This window comes from Pongo pygmaeus, chromosome 1 (genome assembly GCF_028885625.2).
Source record: "Pongo pygmaeus isolate AG05252 chromosome 1, NHGRI_mPonPyg2-v2.0_pri, whole genome shotgun sequence".
In the NCBI taxonomy this organism is placed as follows: Eukaryota; Metazoa; Chordata; class Mammalia; order Primates; family Hominidae; genus Pongo; species Pongo pygmaeus.
Window position 1 is genome coordinate 76274080 of NC_072373.2, and position 27407 is coordinate 76301486.

General features: G+C 40.0%; 2 protein-coding genes across 3 annotated transcripts in view; one reads left to right on the forward strand and one right to left on the reverse strand.

The window, feature by feature from the left end:
• Positions 1-7602, reverse strand: part of KLHL20 (kelch like family member 20) — a 72040-nt gene extending 64438 nt beyond the window's left edge. Inside the window, exons 1-2 of one of the 2 annotated variants that reach the window (XM_054464524.2) lie at positions 6343-7602; positions 5346-5409 (exon numbers count right to left, since the gene is read on the reverse strand). In XM_054464524.2, coding sequence (XP_054320499.1) covers positions 5346-5368 — 23 coding nt within the window. In that variant the 5' untranslated portion in view covers positions 5369-5409; positions 6343-7602. The remainder of the gene's footprint in view (positions 1-5345; positions 5410-6342) is intronic. The other variant, XM_063648497.1, reaches the window with a different exon arrangement.
• Positions 6542-27407, forward strand: part of ANKRD45 (ankyrin repeat domain 45) — a 109138-nt gene continuing 88272 nt past the window's right edge. Inside the window, exons 1-3 of the mRNA XM_054465903.2 lie at positions 6542-6607; positions 15982-16073; positions 17566-17775. The gene's annotated coding sequence lies outside the window, so the exon portion shown is untranslated. The remainder of the gene's footprint in view (positions 6608-15981; positions 16074-17565; positions 17776-27407) is intronic.

Sequence of the window (27407 nt, forward strand, 5' to 3'; positions counted from 1 at the left end):
TATTTGAAACTTGGTTGTGAATGTTTTAGTCCCAAGACATCTCATCACTGCTTATTGGATAAAATGAGCATAAGCCTTGGGTGCCTTGGTCCAGTGATCAAGACCAAGATGGAGCAGGAAGGGTAAATCCTCATGCAAGCATGCTAGTTTCCCTTTATATCAGGATAGCAAAAGCCTTCCTAGAATACCCCTCAACAACTACTGCTGACATCTCATTGGTAGCACTGTGTCACACAGCCCTTCACATATGCAGAGACAACTAAGAAATCAAGCAGAGTATTTAATATTCTAGTGTCTATAGTAGATGGAAGAAAGGAAGAGATGTGCAAGCTAACCTACAGTGCATGCCACACTAGGGAATAGTCAAATCAAGCAAGTATATGTTTTACACTATTTTTAAGCATACACTTTAGACTGAGTAGAACAAATTGAAAATTTCAAAGATACGAGATTGGAAATTTTGTCTTCTGAAATTGAACTCAAGGAGTAGCTCAGCTATCCTTCAATGTGAGTAAAAAACTATCAATAAAAACTCTAGATACTATTAAATAAAATAAGACCCAAAGCATGTAAAGCTTCTTACTCATTTTAGAGACCTTATGGGGTCTTCCTGCTAGGCCCCATCGTAAACACCCCTGGTACTCACTACAGTTCTGTCCTCAGCATTCTCCTTTTCTGTTCTACCATCACTTATGCCTACAGCTTGAAGAAACTTCTTAGTATTGATGACTCACATTTTTTTTTTTTAAATTTCTAGCCCAAATCTCTCTTCTGCCCCAGAGTCATATTCCAATCACATGCTGGATATCTCCACCTGGCTGTTTCCTAAACACAATAATCTTAAAGTATATGAAACAGAATCTGTTCTTGGCTTACTGAAACCTGTTCCTCTTCCTGTATTTTTCTTTTTAATCTTATCATGGCAGCACCTAGTTTCCTAAGTTTGGAGTCATTTATAACACTACCTTTTCCTCACTCCATGTTCACCAAATCCTTTTGATTTTACTATTATACAAGCTCTCAATTCCATCCTCTTCTCTCAACCCTCACTGCCATAGATATACTTCAGGTTCTCATCATCTTTCATCTAAACTACCATAACTACTTTAAATTCATTTCCTTGCCATAATTTCTTCCCTCTTTCCAATCCATCCCCTATGTGCCTAGAAATCAGCTCAAAGAACAAATGATGTGTATAATAATGTCCATTGGCTCTTAAATACCTAAAGGATAAAGTTCGAATTCTTTCCCACGGTTGTAGCCTCAATTTCCATGTTTTCTACTTCCTCTTCTTCCCCAAAATACCCTATACTCCACATATACTCACTGTTCCACGCATGTCAGACAATTCTGGGTCTTGGTACTCTATCTTTTTTTTTTTTTTTTTTTTGCACAAGCTGTTCCTTCCTTTTATGGTGTCCTTAATTAACTCCCTTCTTTAGAAGTAAATTCTTATTCTTCCTAGAAGATCTAGCTCAAATGTTACCATCTCTGTGATGCTTCCTCATCTCCACAGAGCAGTTCCCTCCCTTAAGTTTACATCTCTATTAAAATTCTGTTAACATTGTTTGTTAATTAATTAATTATATTTTAGAGATGAAGTCTCACCCTGTCATCCGGGCTGGAGTGCAGTGGCACAATCATAGCTCACTGCAGCCTCGAACACCTAGGCTCAAGTGATCTTCCTGCCTCCTCCATCTCCCAAAGTGTTGGGATTACAGGTATGAGTCACTGTACCAGGCCAATACTGTATCATGATATCTGTTTTCATCACTTGATCTGTATCACACAATATACAGGAATAGAGTGGTATTATATAAAGGTTTGATATATGAATAAACCAATTTCTACAATCAAGCTCAGTTTTCTATTTATATATTTAAGGAAAGTTGGAAGAATTACATTACAAAATATTTGGTATCTCTTAATAAAATGAATGATTAAAAATTACTATCTTGGGAAACAAACATATTGTTGGTAAAGATTATGGATTGGTGTAACTCTAAGGGCAGAAATTTGTCAATGTCCACCAAAATTAAAAAATGTACATAATGTTTAGGCAATTCTAAATCTAAGAGTTTATTCTCTTTTTTTTTTTGAGACGGATTCTTATGCTTTCGTCAGGCTGGAGTGCAGTGGCGTGATTTTGGCTCACTGCAACCTCTGCCTGCTGGGTTCAAGTGATTCTCCTGCCTCAGCCTCCCGACTGGGACTGTAGCTGGGACTACAGGCACACACTACCACGCCCAACTAATTTTTGTATTTTTAGTAGAGAAGGGGTTTCACCATCTTAGCCAGGATGGTCTCGATCTCTTGATCTTGTGATCCGCCCGCCTCGACCTCCCAAAGTGCTGGGATTACAGGCGTGAGCCACTGCGCCCAGCCAGAACTTATTCTATACTTACACATCTGGGCATAAACCACCTACAAGGATATTCATTGCAGACAGAACTGGTTGTAACAGCAAAACAGTTGAAATAAATCTCTCTCAAATGGGACTGGTTAAGGTGCATATAGACAATGGAATACTACATAACTATTAAAAGGAATAAGGTAAGTCTATATGCATTTGTTACAACTTACAAAATAATTTTTCAAGTGAATAAAGATACAGAAGAATGTGCATGATATGCTGACATTAGTGTCTTTTCAAATGCATTTTATTTTCTTATTTTTATTATTTAAGAGATGGGGTCTCTCTCTGTTACCCGGGCAGGAGTGCAGTGGCATGATCACCACAGCCTCGAACTCCTGGGCTCAAGCAATCCTTCTGCTTCAGCCTCCTAAGTAGCTGGGTAGCTGGGACTACAAGTGTGAACCACTATGCCCTGCAACATTTTTGTCTTTTTTTTTTTTTTTTTTTTTGCGACACTGTCTTGCTCTGTTGCCCAGGTTGGGGTTCAATGGTATGATCACGGCTTAACTGCAATCTCTGCCTCCCAGACTCAAGTGATCCTCTTACCTCAGCCTCCTGAGTAGCTAGAACTTCAGGCATCTGCCCCAACACTTGGCTAAATTTTTCTTGTTTCCTTTTTGTAGAGATGGGGGTTTTGTCATGTTGCCCAGGCTGGTCTTGAACTCTTGGGCTCAAGGGATCAGCCCACCTCAACCTCCCAAAGTGCTGGGATTACAGGTGTGAGCCATTGTGCCTAGCCATCTTCTCTTTTTAAAAGCTACTAATGTTAGCCAGGTGTGGTGGCTCATGCCTGTAATCCCAACACTATGGGAGGCCTAGGCAGGTAGATTGCTTGAGCCCAGGAGTTTGAGAACAACCTGGGCAATATGGCAAAACCCTGTATCTACAAAATAAAAATTAAAAATGAAAAGAGAAGACATCTTATAGACATTTGTGTATGAACTACAATGCATCTAAAAGAATGCATAAGAAACTGCTTACAGTGGTTGCCTTTGGGAACTGGGGTCAGCAATGGGAGAGTTAACTTTTCACTGAATATCCTATTGTATCTTTTAAATTTTGCATTGTGCTATGCAAATGATAGTACATAAATAAATGATGTAATGAAACTTTACTAATAAAATGCCAATTGATTTCATAAAACTTTATAATCAAAAATTAGAATACCTTTAACAATAATTTTCAGTCTTGTTCATAGATTTTTTTTGTTTTTTGGAGGGGGAAGTCTGCAGAAACTGTTCAGTCCTATTCAAACAATTATTCAGTAATCATTAGGTGCTAGTGATACAAATATAGGAAGACATGAGACTAAAAGAGCTCACAATCTAGTAGACAGAATGAACATGTATTCAAATAGTCTCAATAGAAAAACTTACTTCTCAAAGCTTCTTTAATAGCAACTGAGTATAAACCCAGCATTACAGAGACTGCCTTCTGGGTTAAATCAGCAAAAATGACAGCCCAATAAGAAAAGGACAGGGAAGTGTGACCATGATTGAATGTAGGAACCAGGTGAAAGTAAGACCAGAGACCAATGTGAGTAGGCTAGGCTCTGGCCAAGTGACAGTGATGAAGAAAGAGCTGTAGCTTAATGATTAACGGCACTAGAAATATCCAGCATGATTCTGAATAGTTGACAGTATTATGTAATAAAGCAAGAAAAAAGCAGCAGGTATAAGTGATTAAGCAAATATTTTATATAGACTACTGATAAACCAAAAACATTCCCACACTCTGCTATTCTTTTAAAAAATAATAAGCTCTTATTTTAGCAATTACATAAGATATGACATTTTATGGTAGCTGGAGATGAGACACAATCAGTGGGTTTTGCAATAATGTTAGAAGTGAAGTGATGAAGCATTTAATATTATGTTGTTAATTTTTTTCATGTACATTGTGGTAAAATATTATTCCTACTACAGAGTAAAATATAAATAAGATAATGGTATTTTTCATTTTGATAACATCTTTTCATCTGGAGATCTTAAAGCATTTGCAAATGTCCATTAATCCCCAATATCCTGATCAGATACACTAAAGAAGTAAACTGGGGTACAGAGAAGGTGAACAGCTTAAGGTCAATTGATAAACCAATAACAGATTTGGATAAAGATATACATTCTGGTTCTTGCTCCAAGTTCTGAGTTATAAGTCATATTCCCATTATAAAATGTTTCTTCTCTTAAAAGAACTGCAAAAGTTGTTTATCTTTGATGTTAAATAACAAATGATTAAATAGAGTTCAATAAATAGAAAACAAATGTAAAAACCAAAGAAATAGAACTGGGATGATTTTGTATCATAAAGATTCTAGTCTCATTTGTTAGAACAGAATGAGAAAAAACATTATTAAATTCTAGGGTTGGGAGGGCCTATTTATTGTCTGTATTTTCCCAGACATTGTTCTATTTTTCTATGGACTAAGTTATTATGTCTAATACCTATTTTAGTCCTTATACAATCTTCCCTGCAATGCAGCTATTTTAATTAACAGAACAAATGTATTATTGAACATCAAGGAAATAACCAAAACCATAATTAGGCATGCAGTACAGTATATTATAAATAATTATGATTCTTACATGGGAACAGAATCCTCTACCTTTTATAGGGAACTGAAGATTATAATAAATCCACATAGTATCATAATGAACTTAATGATTATTTACTGTAAAAAAACATGAAAAAAGGAAAATGTAAGTGTTTAGCACTACATACAATCCACAGCACTTTTCAGAAACTTAACTTCTGTATTTTATTCTATTAAAAAGCTATAATTCTTAATATTACTTTTGATTTATTGTAGAACAAGACTCATTAGTTCCAAGAAGAATTTAGTAAGATTGAAACTCTTTTTTAAAAATTTAAATTATTACATGCTGAATTTTAATCAGTGAAATCAAACGTTTACTTCCTAAATGCCTACCTGCGCATTGGCTTTCCTTCCATGCACCATGAAAAGTACCCTTCACCACACTCTAAAGCCGAACCTAAGACAACAGAAAAGCAGGAACTTAATAAAAGCTATTTCTGATCTTTACAGTAACAATCTTTATATAATCATTTCACTCATTTCGTCAGTTATCAAGAGTTTCATATCCTATTATACCACAGGCCTTCTGCAGATGCACAATAACTTAATCTAGTACATTTAAGATTACCATCCTTACTCTGCATGCTAAAACGATTAAAGTAAAGGTGAGGGAAAGTATGCTAAATAGTCCCGATTGTTAGGTCAGTCTTGCTTCTCTTCAAAAAGTGCTTGGAGATATTTAACTGTGATCTCGACATCAAGTATATTTACAGAGCAAGCACCAGATAACCCACAGCAGTGCTAACCTGATAGATCACATAGGGTACACGCTGCTTTAACAACGAATCTGAAGATTGTTAACTTGTCCCGAAGTGACAGGAGGAGGAGGCGTCTGCATTTGCTTTTACAAACAACTCCGCTTCCGACAGCCCAGGGAGCTTGAACAGGGCAGGGAAAGTATGGCTCCAGACTAACACTCTTTACAAGCATTTCCTTCAGTCCCCGATACAATGTTCACTACCCACGAAGCAGGATTTCGCCAGGTCCCGAGGGTTAAATGGGGGCGCACAGTACTTTCTTCCCTGAATTCCAAACACTGTCTGGGGAAGCTGTCCAGGGTGCGGAACCCCAGCACCACCAGGCAGGACACAGCCCGGGGCCTCCTCTGGCTCCCAAGATAGGCTGTCAGCCAGCGAGAGCGCACTCTGGCGCTCCGCGAGGCCCGGCCCCAGCGCCCCAACAGTCTCTTCTCGGCGCCGACTGACAGGCGACCAACGAAGCACAGCCCTGACCCCCTGGGGCAGCTCAGCAACTTGGGACCACATATCTGCGAAGCGAGCCCTGGAGCACTGTCCGCTGTCCCCTGCTCTAAGGTGACTGGCTCACTTACCGGCTCTGACACTTTCTTCTCTGCCGCAGCCTCCTCCGTCTACTCCGCCCTCCACACCTCTCTGCCTCCTCCTCCACCGCCGCTAGCGCAGGCAGGATGCCGCTCTTAGAGCTATTTCCTTTCCCTTCACCGGCCCATATCCAGAAGCAGGAAGTAGTCCTATTCTTAAATCGTTCCCGCAGGAACCCACATAATCCGCCAAGGGGTTCCGGTGCGGCTCTGGTGCGGCTCCGGAAGTAGTCGTGCCCTTTGCTGGGGCATTCAGGTAACCTTAAAGGCTGTTTATCCTCGTGGGGGTTCCTTGTATCCCAAGAGTAACCATTTTTAGAGTTCAGTGCGGAACTGGCAGTATTTGAATACTGAAGCCTCCTCTTTTCTTCTTTGTTTTCGCCAGCAAATGCAGTAAAGGGTAGTCACAGAAAGCTAAGAATTTGTATTTCTTTTTAGTTGGTGGGTCTCCTTTTGGCACAATGTTCCTAATTGTGGATTGAATTATTGCATGCACACATGGGTTGGCATGTATCTGTCAGGCCTCTACTATGTGTAAGGTGCAGAAGTTACATAGACAGACCAGAGATAGACCTTATCCTCCAGATTTCCCACGGTCGAACTTTCAGGACCCCAGGATTTTATCCAGGCTCTAAGGCTGTGTTAGTTTGCCCTTTCTACTTAGTATTCACCACCAGACACTTCACCAAACACATCTTCTGTGGATTCACTTTAATGTTAGGGAGGGAAGAGTATATTTTCTTAAAATATTTTTTTTTTCAGTAGCAAGCAGAGCCAAAAAAGTATATTTTTTAAGTTATCTTTTCCTCCAGATTTTCCCATAGCACACAGCCACCTGATTTTTACCGTATATTAATATTTAGAAAACAGGTGATACAAGTGTAAGGTGGGGATTACAATTTCAGGAATGTCAGAGAAAGACTGTTGCTGATTTCCTGATAAATATACTAGACTAAGTATTAACCAGATTTTCTTTAGCTGTTCTTTATATAGGATCTACACAGGTGTGTCCAGTTGTTTCTGAGGGGAAAGGATACCTCTTGTTAATTAGCTTGTAGTGGAAAATGCATGGCCTTTAGATCCAGATGTAGTGGCCCAATGGATTCTTCTTGCCTGCTGCCCAGATACAGATGATTTATCAAGGTATAGAGATTGCAATGGAGAGTTTTACACAACATCGAGTGGAAAAATGGAAGAAGTTTTATTATTACTTAAATCAGGTATATTATTACTCAAATCGGCCTCCTGGAGCATTTGGGGGCTAGGTTTCTTTTCAAAGGTAGTCTGGGGAAAGGGGTAGGGGTGGCTAGGCAATGGGTGCTTGCTGCTCACTGGTTGGGGGTGCAGTCATAGGGGTATGGGAGATGGTCCTCCTGCCTACTGAGTCGTTTCTGGGTGGAGCCACAGGAACAGTTGGTGGGTCCAGGTGGAGCCATCAGTAGTCAAACATTCAAAAAACTTAAAAATATACCCAAAAAGGCCAATCCTAGATTCTACAATAGTGATGTTATCTGCAGGAGTAATTGGGGAAGTTGCATATCTTGTGACCTCTGGAATAATGGCTGGCAATCACTTATGTCTACACTTAACAGAATTCAGGCTCATCTGTCCCCCTTGTCTGGTGGTCTCTCATTAGCTTTACAAAGGCAATTGAGTTTTGGGGAAGGACTGTAATTATTTAAACTATTAAACTAAATGTCTCCCAAAGTTATCTTGGCTTAAGCCCAGGAATAATTAAGGACAGACTGAAAGCTAAAGGCAAGATGGGGTTTGGCTAGATCAGATCTCCTCCACTGCTATAATTTTCTCACTGATAGAATTTTCGCAAAGGGGGTTTCAGTTTGCAAAGGCGATTTCATGGATACACATAGGTACAAATCCTAGACCTGTAACTGACTAGCTTGGTGATCTTATTCAAAATTTTTACTGCATGTGTATATGTGATATATATACACATGCAGTAAAATGATTTCTTTTCCACATTTTAAAACTTTTCATAAATGGTATCAAAGCATATGTATTCTTTTGCAACTTCCATTTTCCACTCAACATTCTGTTTATAAGATTTGTCCATGTTGATCAATGAAGGTCCAATTCAGTGATTCTCAAAGTGTGGTCCTGGACCAGCAGCATCAACATCACTTGGAAAATGCTAACCCTTGAGCCCCATTACAGACCTATTGAATCAAAAACTGAAGGTGGGCCCCAGTAATCTGTGTTCTAACAAGTTCTCCAGGTGATTATAATGCATGGTAAAGTTTGAGGACTATGGCACTAACTTATTTATTTTCACTGCTTTATAGTATTCTATTATATGAATATGCCATAGATTTTTTAAAAATTTTTTTCTGCAGATGGATATTTTGACTATTTCCAGTTTTCTCCATTAAAAACAGTGCTACAATGTAAATTCTTGCATATACCTCCTTGTGTACACCTGTAGGTGTTTCTTTGGGGTGTGCAAGCAGAAGCAAAATTGCTGGGTTGTATACTATGCACAGCTTCAACTGTATTAGCGCTAGTCAAATTGCTCTCTAAAATCATTATTCTATTTCAGTAATAATAATGCTAGCAAATATTTATGTAGCATGTTATAGTAACTCATCAATACTCACACTAGTCCTCTCGAGGTAGGATCTATTATCATCATTCCAGTTTCACAGATGGCACCAAGATGATATGTAAGTTGCCCAAAGTCACACAGCTAGTTATGAAGTAGAGCAAGAACTTGAAACCATACACGATGGCTCTAGAGTCTGTGCTTTCAGCTACGGTGCTGTGTTGTCTCTCCATTACAAGTGTTTGAGGGTTTTTGTTGGTCTGTATTATCATCACAGTTGGTGTTTTCCAACTTTGTTTTTGCCAATTGGATGGGTATAAAATGGTAATTCACTGTGGTTTAAATGTTTATTTCTCTCATTACTGTTCAAACATTTTTCATACGTGAAAGTGGCATTCGGATTTCCCTTCTGTGAATTGCTTATTGTAAAAGATACCTTCAAAGTGACTCCTATTTTTTCCATAATATGAATTATACTATGTTTATAATTCATAGTATAGGTATGAAAATGTTACTATATGGTATGAAAATGTTACTATATGGTATGAAAATGTTACTAAAAATGCTGCTAACCAAAGACTGATTTTAAAACTCCTGTCCAGGATAAGAGCAGTCCCTCCTATTTTTGTATATCTGTGATTCACTTCCCAACCCACTGCAATCTGGTTTGTGCTTCTGCTACTCTGTTTCTTTTTGAAGTGGAGAAGTTCAGTATGAATCAACCCTTTTTATTTATGTCAAGACCTAGAGAACTCCATTTAGTAATGTGTTTATGGTAAACCTGGCATTTGCAGTAATTACAGTTTTTCTGCCACCTGAGTAAGACTATGCCCTTCGGGAGCCTGAATTTCTAGTAGAAAATACACATAAAATAGATTTTACTTAGATAGTGTGTGTGAAAGGAAGATATCTTGGGCCCCCGAAATCACTAAGCTAAAGGGAAAAGTCAAGCTGGGAATTGCTTAGGGAAAAGTCAAGCTGGGAATTGCTTAGGGCAAACCTGCCTCCCATTCTATTCAAAGTCACCCCTCTGCTTCACTGAGATAAATGCATATCTGATTGCCTCCTTTGGAGAGACTAATCAGAAACTTAAAAGAATGCAACAATTTGTCTCTTATCTACCTATGACCTGGAAGCCTTCTCCCTGCTTTGAGTTGTCCCACCTTTCCAGACGGAACCAAAGTTCATCTTACATATGTTGATTGATGTTTCATGTCTCCCTAAAATGTGTAAAACCAAACTGTGGTCTGATCACCTTGGGCACATGTCGTCAGGAGCTCCTGAGGCTGTGTCACAGGTGCATCCTCAACCTTGGCAAAATAAACTTTCTAAATTAACTGAGACCTGTCTCAGATATTCGGGGTTCACAGGTGTGAGGTAGTGACAACAGCCAAATAATTCTTTTCAGGGGTTGCTGAGCTTACCTTATAGTTTTTCAATCAAAAATTATATCTTGCTTCCAATGTATAAAATACAGTGGTTGGACCTAAAGTTTAGTTGTAGGCGAGACCCACAGGGCCCATTGTTTGTGGAATTTTCATTCTTCTTCTTTTTTTTTTTAAGCAGGGTCTCAATCTGTTACCCAGGCTGTAGTGCAGTAGTGCAATCACAGCTCACCGTTGCCTCTGCTTCCTGGGCTCAAGTGATCCTCTCCCCTTGTTACAGTAGGTGGCTAGCCAGGCATGCGCGAGGCAGGAGAGGGCTTCTCCCGCACCTCACCAGGAATGTCAGGCGACCATCGGGTGATGGTCAGGCAGTTGTCACGCTGCCTGTCTAATATAATAATTGGTTGCAAACAGCACCAGGGAAAGGCAGTTTCCCAGTAGATAAAAACACCTGAAACTGGTGGCAGCTTCTCAATAAGATCTCAGGAATTGGGTGAGTGGGCTCCAGCATGTGCATTAAAGGGCAATGGCAGAGTTTAGCTGGTATATGACCTTCCAGGGGCATTCCACCAGAATGGGAAGAACGCCTCAAGTGAGCATGTGTACAACTCCAGTAAACACACTCTGCATGCTCCCCTCCCAGGCACTAGCAGGCCATTGCACATGCGGACAACCCACCCCAAGGGAAGAGTCAGGGCAGAAGGGATGCAAGACCCCAGAAATATGCCAGCATATAAAATGCTAAGTCAGAAGGTCAAACTTCACACTTGTTTTCAAGTTGCCTGCTTGGACCTGTTCCAAGTGTACTTTCCTTCCTTTGACTCCTGCTCTAAAACTTGCCACCGTCTCTTCTGCCTCATGCCCCTCAGTCAAATTCTTTCTTCTGAGGAGGCAAGAATTGAGGTTGCTGCAGACCCATATGGATTCACCACCGGTAACAACCTCAGCCTCTTCAGTAGCTGGGACCACAGGAGTGTTCCACCATGCCCAGCTATTTTGTTTGTTTGTTTGTTTTGTAGAGACGAGGTCTCACTATGTAGCCCAGGCTGGTCTTGAACTCTTGGGCTCAAGTGATCCTCTAACCTTGATCTCCCAAAGTGCTGGGATTAGAGACATAAGCCACCACACCCAGCGAATTTTTATTCTTGAGGAGACAGTATAAAATTGAACCATGAATTATATAATTAGTTGTTCAATTACGATTGCGGTAATTGAAAGTGATCTACTGGGTGCTAAGAAAACATCTAGTAGGGTGGCTCATGCCTGTAATCCCAGCTCTTTGGGAGACCCAGGCAGAAGTATTGCTTGAGCCCAGAAGTTTGAAACCAGCTTGGGCAACATAGGCAGACTTTGTCTCTACAAACAAATTAAAAATTAGCTGGGCGTGGTGTCACACGCCTCTAGTCCCAGCTACTCGGGAGGCTAAGGTGGGAGGATCACTTGAGCTCAGGAGGTTGAAGCTGCAGTGAGCTGTGATTGTGCCATTACACTTCAGCCTGGGCAACAGAGTAAGGCCCTGTGTAAAAGAAAAAAAAAAAAAAACATCTAGTAGGGTGCCCAGATATGGTCTAGAGGGTAACAGAAAGTGTGGTGTGCAGCCTTTAAGATGGCCCTAAGTCTTCTATGCCTCTTGGTGTTCATGCCCTCATGTAATCCCCTCCTTTGAGTGTGGGCTGAACCTAGTGACTAACAAATGGAATATATCAAAAGTCATGGAATTGTACTTCTAAGATTAGGTCATAAAAGGACTGTGGCTTCTGTCTCAGATGTCATCTCTCCCTAGCTTTCTCTGAGGGAAGTAAGCTACCATATTGTGAGCTGCCCTGTGAGAAGCCTTGTATGGCAAGGAACTGAGAGAGGCTTCTGGCCATCAGAGAGGAGCTGAAGGTCTCAGTCCGATAGCCCATGAAGAGCTGAATCCTGCCATTAGCAACATGAGTGAGCTTGGAAGTGAATCTTTTCCCAGTTGAGCCTCTAGATAAAACTTCAGACTTTGCTGACAACTTGACTAAAACCTCATGAGTTGAAAGGGAAGGAGGAATGTTCCAGGGAAAGACACTAAAGCCAGAGAGGCAAGGACAGGTTGGCCAGGGTGCACTGGGGAGAGTGACATGACACAAAGCTGGTGAAATTAGAAAGTATTTTGGAAAGTTCAGGAACAGAGCAGGAAGAATGTGCACAAGTAAGACAATGACAAAGCATTTTCCTAGTTTTCTTGATGCTGCTATAGAATTCTAGGGTGCTTACAGGGTGGTACAGCAGAGAGCACTATGATGGGAGCTAGAAGACCGGGGTCCCAGTGCTAATCTTGTAATCTGAAGCCATCACTTGGTCATTCTTGTTCTCAGTTTTCTCATCTATAAGATGGAATCTAAATCCTTTACAATTTCTCAGTCTAGAGTTATTAGTTATGTGAAACCTATATGGGGAAAACTATAAAACATTCCTGAAATAAGCAAAAGTAGATTTGAGCAGATAGAAAGTCATTCCACATTATTGGATAAGTTGACTCAATTTCATAAAGATAACAGTGCCCCATAAAGTAATTTATAAATTTAATGCAATCCAGTGTCTTTGTTTGTTTGTGCTTCTGTAGCAAAATACCTTAGACTGGGTAATTTACAAAGAACATAATTTATTTTCCCATAGTTCTGGAGGCTGGGAGGCCCAAGATCAAGGCACCAGCATTGTCAGTGTCTGACAAGGGCTGCTGTCTGCTTCCAAGATGTTGTCCTGCTGCTACCTCCTCTGGAGGGGATGAGTGCTGTTTCCACACATGGCAGAAAGGCAAGAGAATGTTCCTTCAAACCTGAGCCATAAGGGAGCTAATCCCATTCGTGAGTGTGGAGCCCTCATGGCTTAATCACCTCCCAAAAGCCATATGTCTTAATAATGTCACATTTAGGATTACATTTCAACATGAAATTTGGAGAGGACACCATCCATAAGTCAAACCATAGCACCAAATAAAATCAACATCAGAGTTTTTACAGAACTAGATAAGTTGATTGTAAATATGGAAGAAAAGACAAATAAGAATAACCAGAAATACTCTTACTCTAAAAATAGAAATAGCTGAGAGAAGGGTTGACCCTAAGAGATATTATTAAAACATGTTCTAAAACCTCTATAATTAAAACTGTGGTTTGGGCATATAAACAGATAAATGCAGCAGGGTAAGAAATCCAGAAATAGACCTTAGAACATATGGAAATTTAGTATGTGATCTCAAATCAGTGGGGCAATAGGCACTGTTTAATAAATGATGCTGATACAACTATGGAAACATAAGAAATTGGATTTATTTCCTTATATAATGAGTTAGACTTCACTGCAGTCTCAACAAAGTCCTCTGAAGACCCTATGGGAAGATCTGAGCCTGGTATGGTCCTTTGTATTTGTCACAAGTTGGAGTTAGAAGGCTGGTTCTTTATACCCCACATCAATCAAATGTACTTGAAAGCTTAAGGTAATAATGAAAGCGTAAAAATAATATAAGAAAATATGGGTGAATTTCCTTATTAAAAGTGGAGAGGCTGGGCATGGTGGCTCATGCCTGTAATCCCAGCAATTTGGAAGGTCAAGGTGGGCTGATCACTTGAGGTCAGCAGTTCAAGACCAGACTGGCCAGCATGGTGAAACCCTGTCTCTACTAAAAATGCAAAAATTAGCTGGGCGTGGTGGCGGGCACCTGTAATCCCAGCTACTTGGAAGGCTGAGGCAAGAGAATCTCTTGAACCTGGGAGGTGGATGTTGTGGTGAGCTGAGATCGCACCACTGCACTTCAGCCTGGGTGATAGAGCAAGGCTTTGTCTTAAAAAAAAAAAAAAAAAAAAAAAAAAGGAGAAACACTTCCCTGAATATGACTCAAAATCTAGAAGCAAAAAGATTGATCAATTTGACTGCATAAAAAAATTTCCATGGGACAAAGATAAATGAAGTAAAAAAAAAATGACAATTAGGAAAAACACATTTGCCATATATTAATATATCATAAAGCGTTCATAATGTAATATATAAATGACTCCTAAAAATAGAGAGAAAACAAATAACATAAATGGGCAAAATATATGAACAGCCAGTTTACAGAAAAATAAAATGCCCTTAATCATTTAAATATATTATGAATATATCATGAGCAATCTTGCTCATAATAAGATAAATGCAAATTGTATCTATTTTGAGACCCATTTACCACCTATAAAGTAGGCAAAAATCTGAAATGGCACAACCTGTTTTTCTGACACAACTGTGGGGAAGAATGCGCTCATTTGTGACCAGTGTGTGCAAAATGATAAAACTTCTATGGAGGGGGATTTGGCAAGATCTAGCAAAATGACATTTGCATTGACCTTTTTCCATTATCCTGAGGAAACACTTGCAAAAATAAAATAAGTTATGCACAAGGTTATTCACTGCAGGATACTTTGTAATAACAAAAATTAGAAAGAATCTAAAAGACTCTCATTAGGGGGCTGATTAAATAAACTATGGGATATCCACATAATGAGGTCTATGTGATTATAAAAAGAAATGACAAAGGGCTGGGTGTGGTGGTTCATGCCTGTAATTCCAGCACTTTGGGAGGCCGAGGTGGGCGGATCACCTGAGGTCAGGAGTTTGAGACCAGCCTGGCCAATATGGTGAAACCCCGTCTCTACTAAAAATACAAAAATTAGCAATGCATGGTCGTGGGCACCTGTAATCCCAGCTACTTGGGAGGCTGAGGCAGGAGAATTGCTTGAACCTGGGAGGCGGAGGTTGCAGTGAGCTGAGATCATGCCACTGCTCTCCAGCCTGGGTGACACAGTGAGACTTGGTCTCAAAACAAAATTAAAAACAAAACAAAACAAGGAGGATATATATATATATTTTTTGAGACGGAATCTTGCTGTGTTGTCCAGGCTGGAGTGCAGTAGCACAATCTCAGCTCATTGCAACCTCCACCACCCAGGTTCAAGCAATTCTCCTACCTCAACCTCCCGAGTAGCTGGGATTACAGGCACATGCCACCACGCCAGCTAATTTTTGTATTTTTAGTAGAGATAGAGTTTCACCATATTGGTCAGGCTGGTCTCGAACTCCTGACCTTATGATCCGACCGCCTCGGTCTCCCAAAGTGCTGGGATTACAGGCGTGAGCTACTGCGCCCGGCCGGAAGATCTCTTAATGGCATGCTCTTCAGGCATATTGTTAAGTAATGAAAACCAAGTGAACAGTGTTTATAGCATGCTAACTTTGATTAAGAGATGGGTGGAAATATAGTGTGAGTGTATGTAAGTGTATATGTATTTATAGTTTAAAATTTTACATATATATAAAAATTGAAAGATAAATGGAGAATTAATAAAAATGGTTACCTACAGGGGAAAGGAGAGACCAGGGTAGAAAGGTTAGGGATGGCAGCCAGATTTTGAAGTATTAGGCTTTATATTTTTATTTATTAAATGTCCTTAATAATTAAAAAATTCACTTAAGCAAAATCTATTTTTATTTATTTAATTTTTTTTAAGACAGAGTCTCACTCTATCACCCAGGCTACAGTGCAGTGGTGCAAACACGGCGCACTGCAGCCTCAACCTCCTGGGCTCAAGGAATTCTCCTGCCTCAGCCCCACAAATAGTTGGGACTACAGGCACATGCCACCACACCCGGCTAATTTTTTTTTTTTTTTTTTTTCTATAGAGACAGAGTTTCACCATGGTACCCAGGCTGGTCTCGATCTCCTGAGCTCAAGCGATCCACTTGCCTAGGCTCCCAAAGTGCTGGGATTACAGGTATGAGCCCCCATGCCCGGCCCTCTATTTTTATTTAAATAAAATTTTATTATTTACTTAATATTTATTTTTATTTTAATAAAAGGCATTTATTTTCATATCTTTAAAATTTTTAAAGAAAATTTAATCAAAAGAGAAAAAAGCCATCCCTAAATATTGAAGAATAAATGGACCTAACTATGTCAAGTTGGTGGCACACAGTTAATGCTGTAATGTACCACCCAGACATCCTTCAGGAATGAGGGACACAATCCACCGGATGCTAGAAGTGCTGTTGACAGAGAGAGCTTTGCTGTCAATCCTTTTTGGGAGGCACTTTGACTGAAAAAGAGTGGCCTGACCAAGGTCTCACTCCCTCTCTGGGACAGCCTGCATTCAATCACTGGTCAATGCTGGGATGTAAAGGCACAGCTCTGTTGCCCCTACTTGGGATAACTCTGAAGGATCATCCCAGCATCAGAGCTTCCCAGTGGGGCTGCAGAGGCCTTTGTTGAAACTACAGTACAGCCCAACTTCTCCCTTTGCCCTGCTTCTGTCCCTTTCTTTTCACAAGTATTGGTCCCAAAAGCACTCTCTAATAAATTACATACTAAACTCCATCTCAGAATATGCTTTCTGAGGAGTCCATCTGCAACAGTTAGTGTCAGGAGTGGTTCAAGAAAGCAGTCACTATAATGGGATTTTGGTATTGAACCACCTGCTTCCAGGCTAGCAATGAGAATAGCAACACATGTGGTAGAAAGAAGCACAGACAGTCCTTGGCACAATTGAAGTGCAATTGTTCAAACTTCACTGCTGCTGAACTGTATCTTCTGGTGGATGGAAACACTCTAGTAGGTTCAGTGGATCAGATGTTTGAGATATATGGGGGAAATATCTGTGGGCTGATGTTAAGCTTATTTGATATTTTGAAGAAATGTAATGAAAGATTGAAAGTGATTAATTTGACAATTAAAAACTAAGCATGAAAGCCAAAGGGCCTCCTCATTAGGAAATAAAGAGGCTCTCATCTGCAACTGGAAAGCAGGAAAAGCTGAGGGCTAGGTCCAGGACTTAATTGTAAGAGTTGCAGGACCTCAAGGAAGATTAAGTTCTTACTACTGGCAAGTTGGCTCTGCCTAGAACAGGGTGCTAGTTGGGAAAGAGTGGGATCTTGACACATGGGATGGGGACATCTATGTTCATGCACCCCCAAATCTTTAATTCCCGAATTTCCCTGAACCCTCTGAGCCTAGAGAAGTGGCCCTCTCCTCCCTAGGGCTAGTGTTCCTTCCTTGCTTGAAGATGTTGAAAAGGCCTCCCCACAGCGGGATATGAGCCCTTTCAAGATCAGCCCCACTTTCCTGCCTTGCCACTAAGCCAATAACCAGATTAAGTTACAACATAACCCGGCTAGGGACATGCTTGACCCGTAATGGAGGAAAAGGACTGCATTAGTTTGTAGGGCAGCTGTGCTAAGTGGCTTTAACAACTGAAATCTATTTTCTTGCAGTTCTGGAGGCTAGAAGTCTGAGATCAAAGTGTCAGCATCGTCAGACCATCACTGTTACATAAGTACTTTCCCTTCTCTCACACCTGTGGTTGCGTGGGCTTTCCTTGTGACCAACTCAAAGAGTGGGAAAAAGCTTGAGCTTGTTTCATGACTGGGTTGGATCAGGACACTGGTGCAAGCCATAAAATGGACAGTAGCTGCACTGCAGAGGTGAGAGGAAATTCTCCAAATGGGCAAGAACATTGGGAAACCTACCTTTGTGTGGAAAGAAAAATGGTTCAAGGTTAGCATTTACATAGACACACAAACTGCAATGAATGGCTTCGCTGGAAGGTGAAATATTTGGGGACAGGGGAAAAGGAGACCTGAGGTAGAGGCATGTGAGTGGATGTATAAAAATGGACACAGAGATCGGGCGCGGTGATTCACACCTGTAATCCCAGCACTTTGGGAGGCTGAGGTGGGTGGATCACCTGAGGTCAGGAGTTCGAGACCAGCCTGGCCAACACGGTGAAACCGTGCCTCTTCTAAAAATACAAAAAAATTAGCCGGGTGTGGTGGCAGGCGCCTGTAGTCCCAGCTACTCGGGAGGCTGAGGCAGGAGAATGGCGTGAACCCAGGAGGTGGAGCTTGCAGTGACCCGAGATCGTGCCATTGCACTCCAGCCTGGGCGACAGAGCAACACTCCGTCTCAAAAAAAAAAAAAAAAAAAAAAAAATTAGCTGGGTGTAGTGGTATGCGCCTGTAACCCCAGCTACCTGGGAGGCTGAGGCATGAGAATCGCTTGAACCCAGGAGGCGGAGGTTGCAGGTAGCCAAGATCATGCTACTGTACTCTAGCCTGGACAACAGAACGAGACTTCATCTCAAAAAAATAAAATAAGAAGAATGGACACAGAGGGGCATGGTGGTTCATGCTTGTAATCCCAGTGCTTTGGGAGGCCAGGTTGGGAGGATCACTTGAGGCCAGGAATTCCAGACAAGCCTGGGCAACATAGCAAGATCCTGTCTCTAAAAGAAATTTAAAAATTAGCCAAGCATGGTGGTGGTGCATGTCTGTCGTCCTAACGACTTCAGGAAGCTGAAGTGGGAAGATCACATGAGCCCAGAAGTTCAAGGTTATAGTGAGCTGTGATTGCACCACTGCATTTCAGCCTCGGCAAGAAAGTGAGACCCTATCTCAAAAAAAATAAAAAATAAAAAAAAAAAAAGGACACAGAATGACAGCCAGCAGACTGCCAGCAATAAAGATCAGTGCAGAGCCCCTGACATCATGGCACTTACCCCCTACCTTCCTCCTTCCTCCTTCTCCTTCTTCCTTGGCTTCTGTGTTGCCACATTCACCTAAAGCTGTTTATTCTCTAATGATTTTTCCCTATCTTCCTTTGCCTTCTCCCTAAATGTAGTTGTTCCCCAAGGCTCTGCCTTTAGCCCTCTTTTCTTCTCCTTATAAACACTCACCTTGGATGGCTTTGGAGCCCATCCTCTTTGAAGGTTTTAGCTACCCCCTATATGATGATACTCTGAAATCTATTTTTATATCTCAGTCTTATCTGCTGAACTTTGAATTCAAATATATGTTGGCTGGAGGTACATTGATACTTCTACCTCTAGTTGTCTAAGCCTGCATTCATCATCCTGATTTTAACCCTGATCTTCAAAATCTTCTAATTAGAAAATCATAGGCTACCTAGTCACCCAAGATAGAAGCCAGAGAGCCACTCTTGGCTTCTCTCTGTGCCTGCTGTCTCATCCCCCTCCAAGATCATGTTGCTATCTGATCTCTTCCAATCCAGGTAACCACATTTCTTGCCTCTGCCCCAACCATACACTTTTCTGCTATTTCAAACACTTAGGTGTTCACCAGTGTACTTTGTAACTTACTTTGTGCCTTCATGCCCTTTTATGTTTCTTTTGAATGCCATTACCGCTCCTTTGCCTGTTGAATTTCTAGTTATCTTTGATTTTTAATTTTCACTCTATCTTATATTATTTATTATTGTGAGCTTTGAATCATAAAATGATGATTTTTAAGTCACTAACAAAAATTAAAATTTTTAATTTAATTCTAATTTTTAAATTTTTATTTATTTATTTATTATACTCTAAGTTCTAGGGTACATGTGCACAATGTGCAGGTTTGTTACATAGGCATGTGCCATGTTGGTTTGCTGCACCCATTAACTTGGCATTTACATTAGGTATTTCTCCTAATGCTATCCCTCCCCCATCTCCCGACCCCATAACAGGCCCTGGTGTGTGGTGTACCCTGCCCTGTGTCCAAGTGTTCTTATTGTTCAATTCCCAACCATGAGTGAGAACATGTGGTGTTTGGTTTTCTGTCCTTGTGATAGTTTGCTGAGAATGATGGTTTCCAGCTTCATCCGTGTCCCTACAAAGGATATGAACTCATCCTTTTTTATGGCTGCATAGTATTCCATGGTATATATGTGCCACATTTTCTTAATTCAGTCTATCATTGATGGACATTTGGGTTGGTTCCAAGTCTTTACTATTGTGAATAATGCCGCAATAAACATACATGTACATGTGTCTTTATAGTAGCATGATTTATAATCCTGTGGGTGTATACCCAGTAATGGGATCCCTGGGTCAAATGGTATTTCTAGTTCTAGATCCTTGAGGAATCGCCACACTGTCTTCCATGATGGTTGAACTAGTTTAAACTCCCATCAACAGTGTAAAAGTGTTCCAATTTCTCCACATCCTCTCCAGCATCTGTTGTTTCCTGACTTTTTAATGATCGCCATTCTAACTGGTGTGAGATGGTATTTCATTGTGAGTTTGATTTGCATTTCTCTGATGACCAGTGATGATGAGCATTTTTTCATGTGTCTGTTGGCTGCAGAAATGTCTTCTTTTGACAAGTGTCTGCTCATATCCTTTGCCCACTTTTTGATGGGGTTGATTTTTTCTTGTAAATTTGTTTAAGTTCTTTGTAGATTCTGGATATTATCCCTTTGTCAGATGGGTAGATTGCAAAAATTTTCTCCCATCCTGTAGGTTGCCTGTTCACTCTGATGGTAGTTTCTTTTGCTGTGCAGAAGCTCTTTAATTTAATTAGATCCTGTTTGTCTATTTTGGCTTTTGTTGCCATTACTTTTGGTGTTTTAGTCATGAAGTCCTTACCCATGCCTGTGTCCTGAATGGTGTTGCCTAGGTATTCTTCTCGGGTTTTTGTGGTTTTAGGTCTAACATTTAAGTCTTAAATCCATCTTGAATTAATTTTTGTATAAGGTGTAAGGAAGGGATCCAGTTTCAGCTTTCTACATATGGCTAGCCAGTTTTCCCAGCACCATTTATTAAATAGGGAATCGTTTCCCCATTTCTTGTTTTTGTCCGGTTGGCTAAAGATCAGATGATTGTAGATATGTGGCATTATTTCTGATGCCTCTGTTCTGTTCCATTGGTCTATATCTCTGTTTTGGTACCAGTACCATGCTGTTTTGATTACTGTAGCCTTGTAGAATAGTTTGAAGTCAGGTAGTGTGATGCCTCCAGCTTTGTTCTTTTGGCTTAGGACTGTCTTGGCAATGCAAGCTCTTTTTTGATTCCATATGAACTTTAAAGTAGTTTTTTCCAATTCTGTGAAGAAAGTCATTGGTAACTTGATGGGGATGGCATTGAATCTATAAATTACCTTGGGCAGTATGGCCATTTTCACAATATTGATTCTTCCTATCCATGAGCATAGAATGTTCTTCCATTTGTTTGTGTCCTCTTTTATTTTGTTGAGCAGTAGTTTGTAGTTCTCCTTGAAGAGGTCCTTCACATTCCTTGTAAGTTAGATTCCTAGGCATTTTATTCTCTTTGTAGGAATTGTGAATGGGAAGTCACACATGATTTGGCTCTCTGTTTGTCTATTATTGATGTATAGGAATGCTTGTGATTTTTACACATTGATTTTGTATCCTGAGACTTTGCTGAAGTTGCTTATCAGCTTAAGAAGATTTTGGGCTGAGATGGGGTTTTCTAAATATACAATCATGTCTTCTGCAAACAGGGACAATTTGACTTCCTCTTTTCCTAATTGAATACCCTTTAGTTCTTTCTCTTGCCTGATTGCCCTGGTCAGAACTTCCAACACTATGTGGAATAGGAGTGGTGACAGGGGGCGTCCCTGTCTTATGCCAGTTTTCAAAGGGAATGCTTCTAGTTTTTGCCCATTCAGTATGATATTGGCTGTGGGTTTGTCATAAATAGCTCTTATTATTTTGAGATGCATCCCATCAATACCTAGTTTATTGAGAGTTTTTAGCATGAAGGGTTGTTGAATTTTGTCAAAGGCCTTTTCTGCGTCTATTGAGATAATCATGTGGTTTTTGTCTTTGGTTCTGTTTATGTGTTGGATTACGTTTATTGATTTGTGTGTGTGGAACCAGCCTCGCATCCCGGGGATGAAGCCAACTTGATCTTGGTGGATAAGCTTTTTGATGTGCTGCTGGATTCAGTTTGCCAGTATTTTATTGAGGATTTTTGCTTTGATGTTCATCAGGGATATTGGTCTAAAACTCTCTTTTTTTGTTGTGTCTGTGCCAGGCTTTGGTATCAGGATGATGCTGGCCTCATAAAATGAGTTAGGGAGGATTCTCTCTTTTTCTATTGATTGGAATAGTTTCAGAAGGAATGGTACCAGTCCTCTTTGTACCTCTGGTAGAATTCAGCTGTGAATCCATGTGGTCCTGGACTTTTTTTGGTTGGTAGGCTATTAATTATTGCCACAATTTCAGATCCTGTTATTGATCTATTCAGTGATTCAACTTCCTCCTGGTTTAGTGTAGGGAGGGTGTATGTGTCCAGGAATTTATCCATTTCTTCTAGATTTTCTAGTTTATTTGTGTAGTGGTGTTTATAGTATTCTCTGATGGTAGTTTGTATTTCTGTGGGATTGGTGGTGATATCCTTTTTATCATTTTTTATTGCATCTATTTGATTGTTCTCTCTTTTCTTCTTTATTAGTCTTGCTATCAGTCTATCAATTTTGTTGATCTTTTAAAAAAAACCAGCTCCTGGATTCATTGATTTTTTTGAAGGGTTTTTTGTGTCTCTATCTTCTTCAGTTCTGCTCTGACCTTAGTTATTTCTTGCCTTCTACTAGTTTTGGAATGTGTTTGCTCTTGCTTCTCTAGTTCTTTTAATTTTGATGTTAGGGTGTTGATTTTAGATCATTCCTGCTTTCTCTTGTGGGCATTTAGTGCTATAAATTTCCCTCTACACACTGCTTTAAATGTGTCCTGGAGATTCTGGTACATTGTATCTTTGTTCTCATTGGTTTCAAAGAACATATTTATTTCTGCCTTCATTTCGTTATTTACCCAGTAGTCATTCAGGAGCAGGTTGTTCAGTTTCCATGTAGTTGTGTGGTTTTGAGTGACTCTTAATCCTGCGTTCGAATTTAATTGCGCTGTGGTCTGAGAGACAGTTTGTTGTGATTTCTGTTCTTTTACATTTGCTGAGGAGTGCTTTACTTCCAACTATGTGGTCAATTTTGGAATAAGTGCAATGTGGTGCTGAGAAGAATGTATATTCTGTTGATTTGGGGTGGAGAGTTCTGTAGATGTCTATTAGGTCCAATTGGTGCAGAGCTGAGTTCAAGTCCTGGATATCCTTGTGTCTAACCTTCTGTCATGTTGATCTGTCTAATATTGACAGTGGGGTGTTAAAGTCTCCCATTATTATTGTGTGGGAGTCTAAGTCTCTTTGTAGGTCTCTAAAGACTTGCTTTATGAATCTGGGTGCTTCTGTATTGGATGCATATACGTATATAGAATAGTTAGCTCTTCTTGTTGAATTGATCCCTTTACCATTATGTAATGGCCTTGTCTCTTTTGATCTTTGTTGGTTTTAAGTCTGTTTTATCAGAGGCTAGAATTGCAACGCCTGCTTTTTTTTTTTTTTTTGCTTTCCATTTGCTTGGTAAATTTTCCTCCATCCCTTTATTTTGAGCCTATGTGTGTGTCTGTACTTGAGATGGGTCTCCTGAGTACAGCACACTGATGGGTCTTGACTCTTTATCCAGTTTGCTAGTCTGTGTCTTTTAATTGGGGCATTTAGCCCATTTACATTTAAGGTTAATATTGTTATGTGTGAATTTGATCCTGTCATTATGATGTTAGCTAGTTATTTTGCCCGTTAGTTGATTCAGTTTCTTCCTAGCATCGATGGTCTTTACCATTTTGCATATTTTTGCAGGGGCTGATACCGGTTGTTCCTTTCCATGTTTAGTGCTTCCTTCAGGAGCTCTTGTAAGGCAGGGCTGGTGGTGACAAAATCTCTCAGCATTTGCTTGTCTGTAAAGGATTTTATTTCTCCTTTACTTATGAAGCTTAGTTTGGCTGGATATGAAATTCTGGGTTCAACATTCTTTTCTTTAAGAATGTTGAATATTGGCCCCCACTCTCTTCTGGCTTATAGAGTTTCTGCCGAGAGATCAGCTGTTAGCCTGATGGGCTTCCCTTTGTGGGTAACCCAACCTTTCTCTCTGGCTGCCCTTAACATTTTTTTCTTCATTTCAACCTTGGTGAATCTGACAATTATGTGTCTTGTGGTTGCACTTCTCGAGGAGTACCTTTGTGGTGTTCTGTGTATTTCCTGAATTTGAATGTTGGCCTGCCTTGCTAGGTTGGGGAAGTTCTCCTGGATAATATCCTGAAGAATGTTTTCTAGCTTGGTTCAATTCTCCCTGTCACCAATCAAATGTACACCAATCAAATGTAGATTTCAGGTACACCAATCAAATGTAGATTTGGTCTTTTCACATAGTCCCATATTTCTTGGAGGCTTTGTTCATTGTTTTTACTCTTTTTTCTCTAAACTTCTCTTCTCGCTTCATTTCATTAATTTGATCTTCAATCGCTGAAACCCTTTCTTCTACTTGATTGAATCAGCTACTGAAGCTTGTGCCTGCATCACATAGTTCTCCTGCCATGGTTTTCAGCTCTATCAGGTCATTTAAGATCTTCTCTACACTGTTTATTCTAGTTAGCCATTCATCTAATTTTTTTCAAGGTTTTTAGCTTCCTTGTGGTGGGTTTGAACATGCTCCTTTAGCTTAGAGAAGTTTGTTATTACCGACCTTCTGAAGCCTAGTTCTGTCAACTTATCAAAGTCATTCTCTATTTGAATAGAAAAAACTATTCTTAAATTCATATGAAACCAAAAAAGAGCCCTAATAGCAAAAGCAATCCTAAGCAAAAAGAACAAAACTGGATGCATCACATTACTCAACTTCAAACTATACTACAAGGCTACAGTAACCAAAACAGCATGGTATTGGTGAAAAACAGACCCATAGACCAATGGAACAGAACAGAGAACCCAGAAATAAAGCCACACACCTATAACCACCTGATCTTTGACAAAGTCAGCAAAACCAAACAATGAGAAAAGGGCTCCCTATTCATTAAATGGTACTGGGATAACTGGCTAGCCCTAAGCAGATGATTGAATCTGGAACCCCATGTTTCACCATAGACAAAAATTTACTCAAGATGGATTAAAGGCTTAAATGTGAGACCTAAAACTATAAAAATCCTAGAAGAAAGGAAATGTCATTCTGGACATTGGCCTTGGCAAATAATTTATGACTAAGTCCTCAAAAGCAATTGTAACAAGAACAAAAATTGACATGTGGGACCTATCAGGGGAACCACCCCCAACATTTCACGTATGTTCTTTTCTATTTCCCTAAGTATCGGCCAGTCTGAGAAATAAAGGGAAAGAGTACAAAAGAGAGAAATTTTAAAGCTGGGTGTCCAGGGAGGACATCACATGTTGGCAGTTTCCTTCATGCCCCCTGAGCCATAAAACCAGGAAGTTTTTATTAGTGATTTTCAAAGGGGAGGGAGTGTATGAATAGGGTGTGGGTCACAGAGATCACATGCTTCACAAGGCAATAAAATATCACAAGGCAAATGGGGGCAGAGTACTGGGGCAAAATTAAAATTGCTAATGAAGTTTCAGGCTTGCATTGTCATGGATAACATCTTATCAGGAGACAGGGTTTGAGAGCAAATAACCAGTCTGACTAAAATTTACTAGGTGGGAATTTCCTTGTCCTAATATGCCTGGGAGTGCTATGGAAGACTGGGGCTTATACACTGTTGGTGGGAATGTAAACTAGTTCAGCCAGTGTGGAAGGCAGTTGGAGACTTCTCAAAGGACCTAAAACAGAACTGCCATTCAACCCAGCAATCCTACTACTGGGTATATACCCAAAGGATCATAAAACATTCTGCCAAAAAGACACACACACTCATATGCTCATCGCAGCACTAGTCACAATAGCAGAGACATGGAATCAACATAGGTGCCCGTCATTGATGGATTGGATGAAGAAAATATAGTACATATACACCATGGAATACTATGGCACCATAAGAAAGAGTGATATCATGTCCTTTGCAGCAACATGGATGCGGTCCAAGCCAATATCCTAAGTGAATTAACACAGGAACAGAAAACCAAATACTGCATGTTCTCACTTATAAGGGGGAGCTGAACATTGAATACACATGGACATAAAGATGGCAACAATAAACACTGGGGAATACTAGAGGAGGGAAGGAGGGATGGGAGCAAGGGCTGAAAAACTACCTATTGGGTACTATGTTCACTACCTGGGTGACAGGATCACTCATGCACCAAGCCTCAGCATCATGTTGTATACCCACCTAACAAACCTGCACATGTACTCCTGAATCTAAAATAAAAATTAAAATATACATAAAAAAGAAAGCATTTAAAGTACCATACATTGCTTAGGAATACACATTAATGTGATAAAATTATAATAGCATGATTGAAGAATATACACGTGATATAAGGATGATAGTGATTTTGTTTATGTAGGTAGGAAGGGCCAGAGAACTGAAAATGACAATAAAAGTTTCTCAATTTTACCAGTAATATTTCATTCATATTATTAAAATGATTTGAAAAATATTACAACTAATAATGTCTTTTAAATTCAGATGTTCAGTTATATTAGAATCTGTTGTTTTCTACATAATTGAAAAATTTCCTAATAAAAATAATACAAGAGAAGTAGACAATTCACTGGACATATAGAACTCCCTCCTTAAATTCCATGGTTATGGAAAACCAAATACTGCAGGTTCGCACTTGTAAGTGGGAGCTAAGCCATGGGTACACAAAGGCATACAAAATGGTATAATGGACATTGGAGACCCTGAAGGGGGAAGAGTGGGTAGGAGGTGAGGGATGCAAAACTGTGTATTGGGTACAATGTACACTATTCAAGTGACAAGTATCCTAAAATTCCAGATTCACCACTATACAATTCATCCATGTAACCAAAAACCACACATACCTCTAAAGCTATTGAAATAATAATAATAATAATAATAATAATAATAATAATAATAAACTTCTTAAGTTTCATGGTTAAAAGTCAAGAAAACACTACCTTCCATCTGGTTTATAAAAATTGAAATTCTGGCCAGGCACAGTGGTTCATGCTTGTAATCCCAGCACTTTGGGAGGCCGAGGCAGGTGGATCATCTGAGGTCAGGAGTTCGAGACCAGCTGACCAATATGGTGAAACCCTGTCTCTACTAAAACTACAAAAGTTAGCTTGGTGTCTGTGGCATGCATCTGTAGTCCCAGCTACTCGGGAGGCTGAGACAGGAGAATTGCTTGAACCCTCCCGGGTTGCAGTGAGCCAAGATCATGCCACTGCACTCCAGCCTGGGTGACAGAGTGAGACTCTGTCTCAAAAAGAAAAAAAAAATTGAAATCCTACGTATTGAGCACCTAGTCTACACTTGGCCCTTGAGATTATTGCCTACTATACATAGCTAC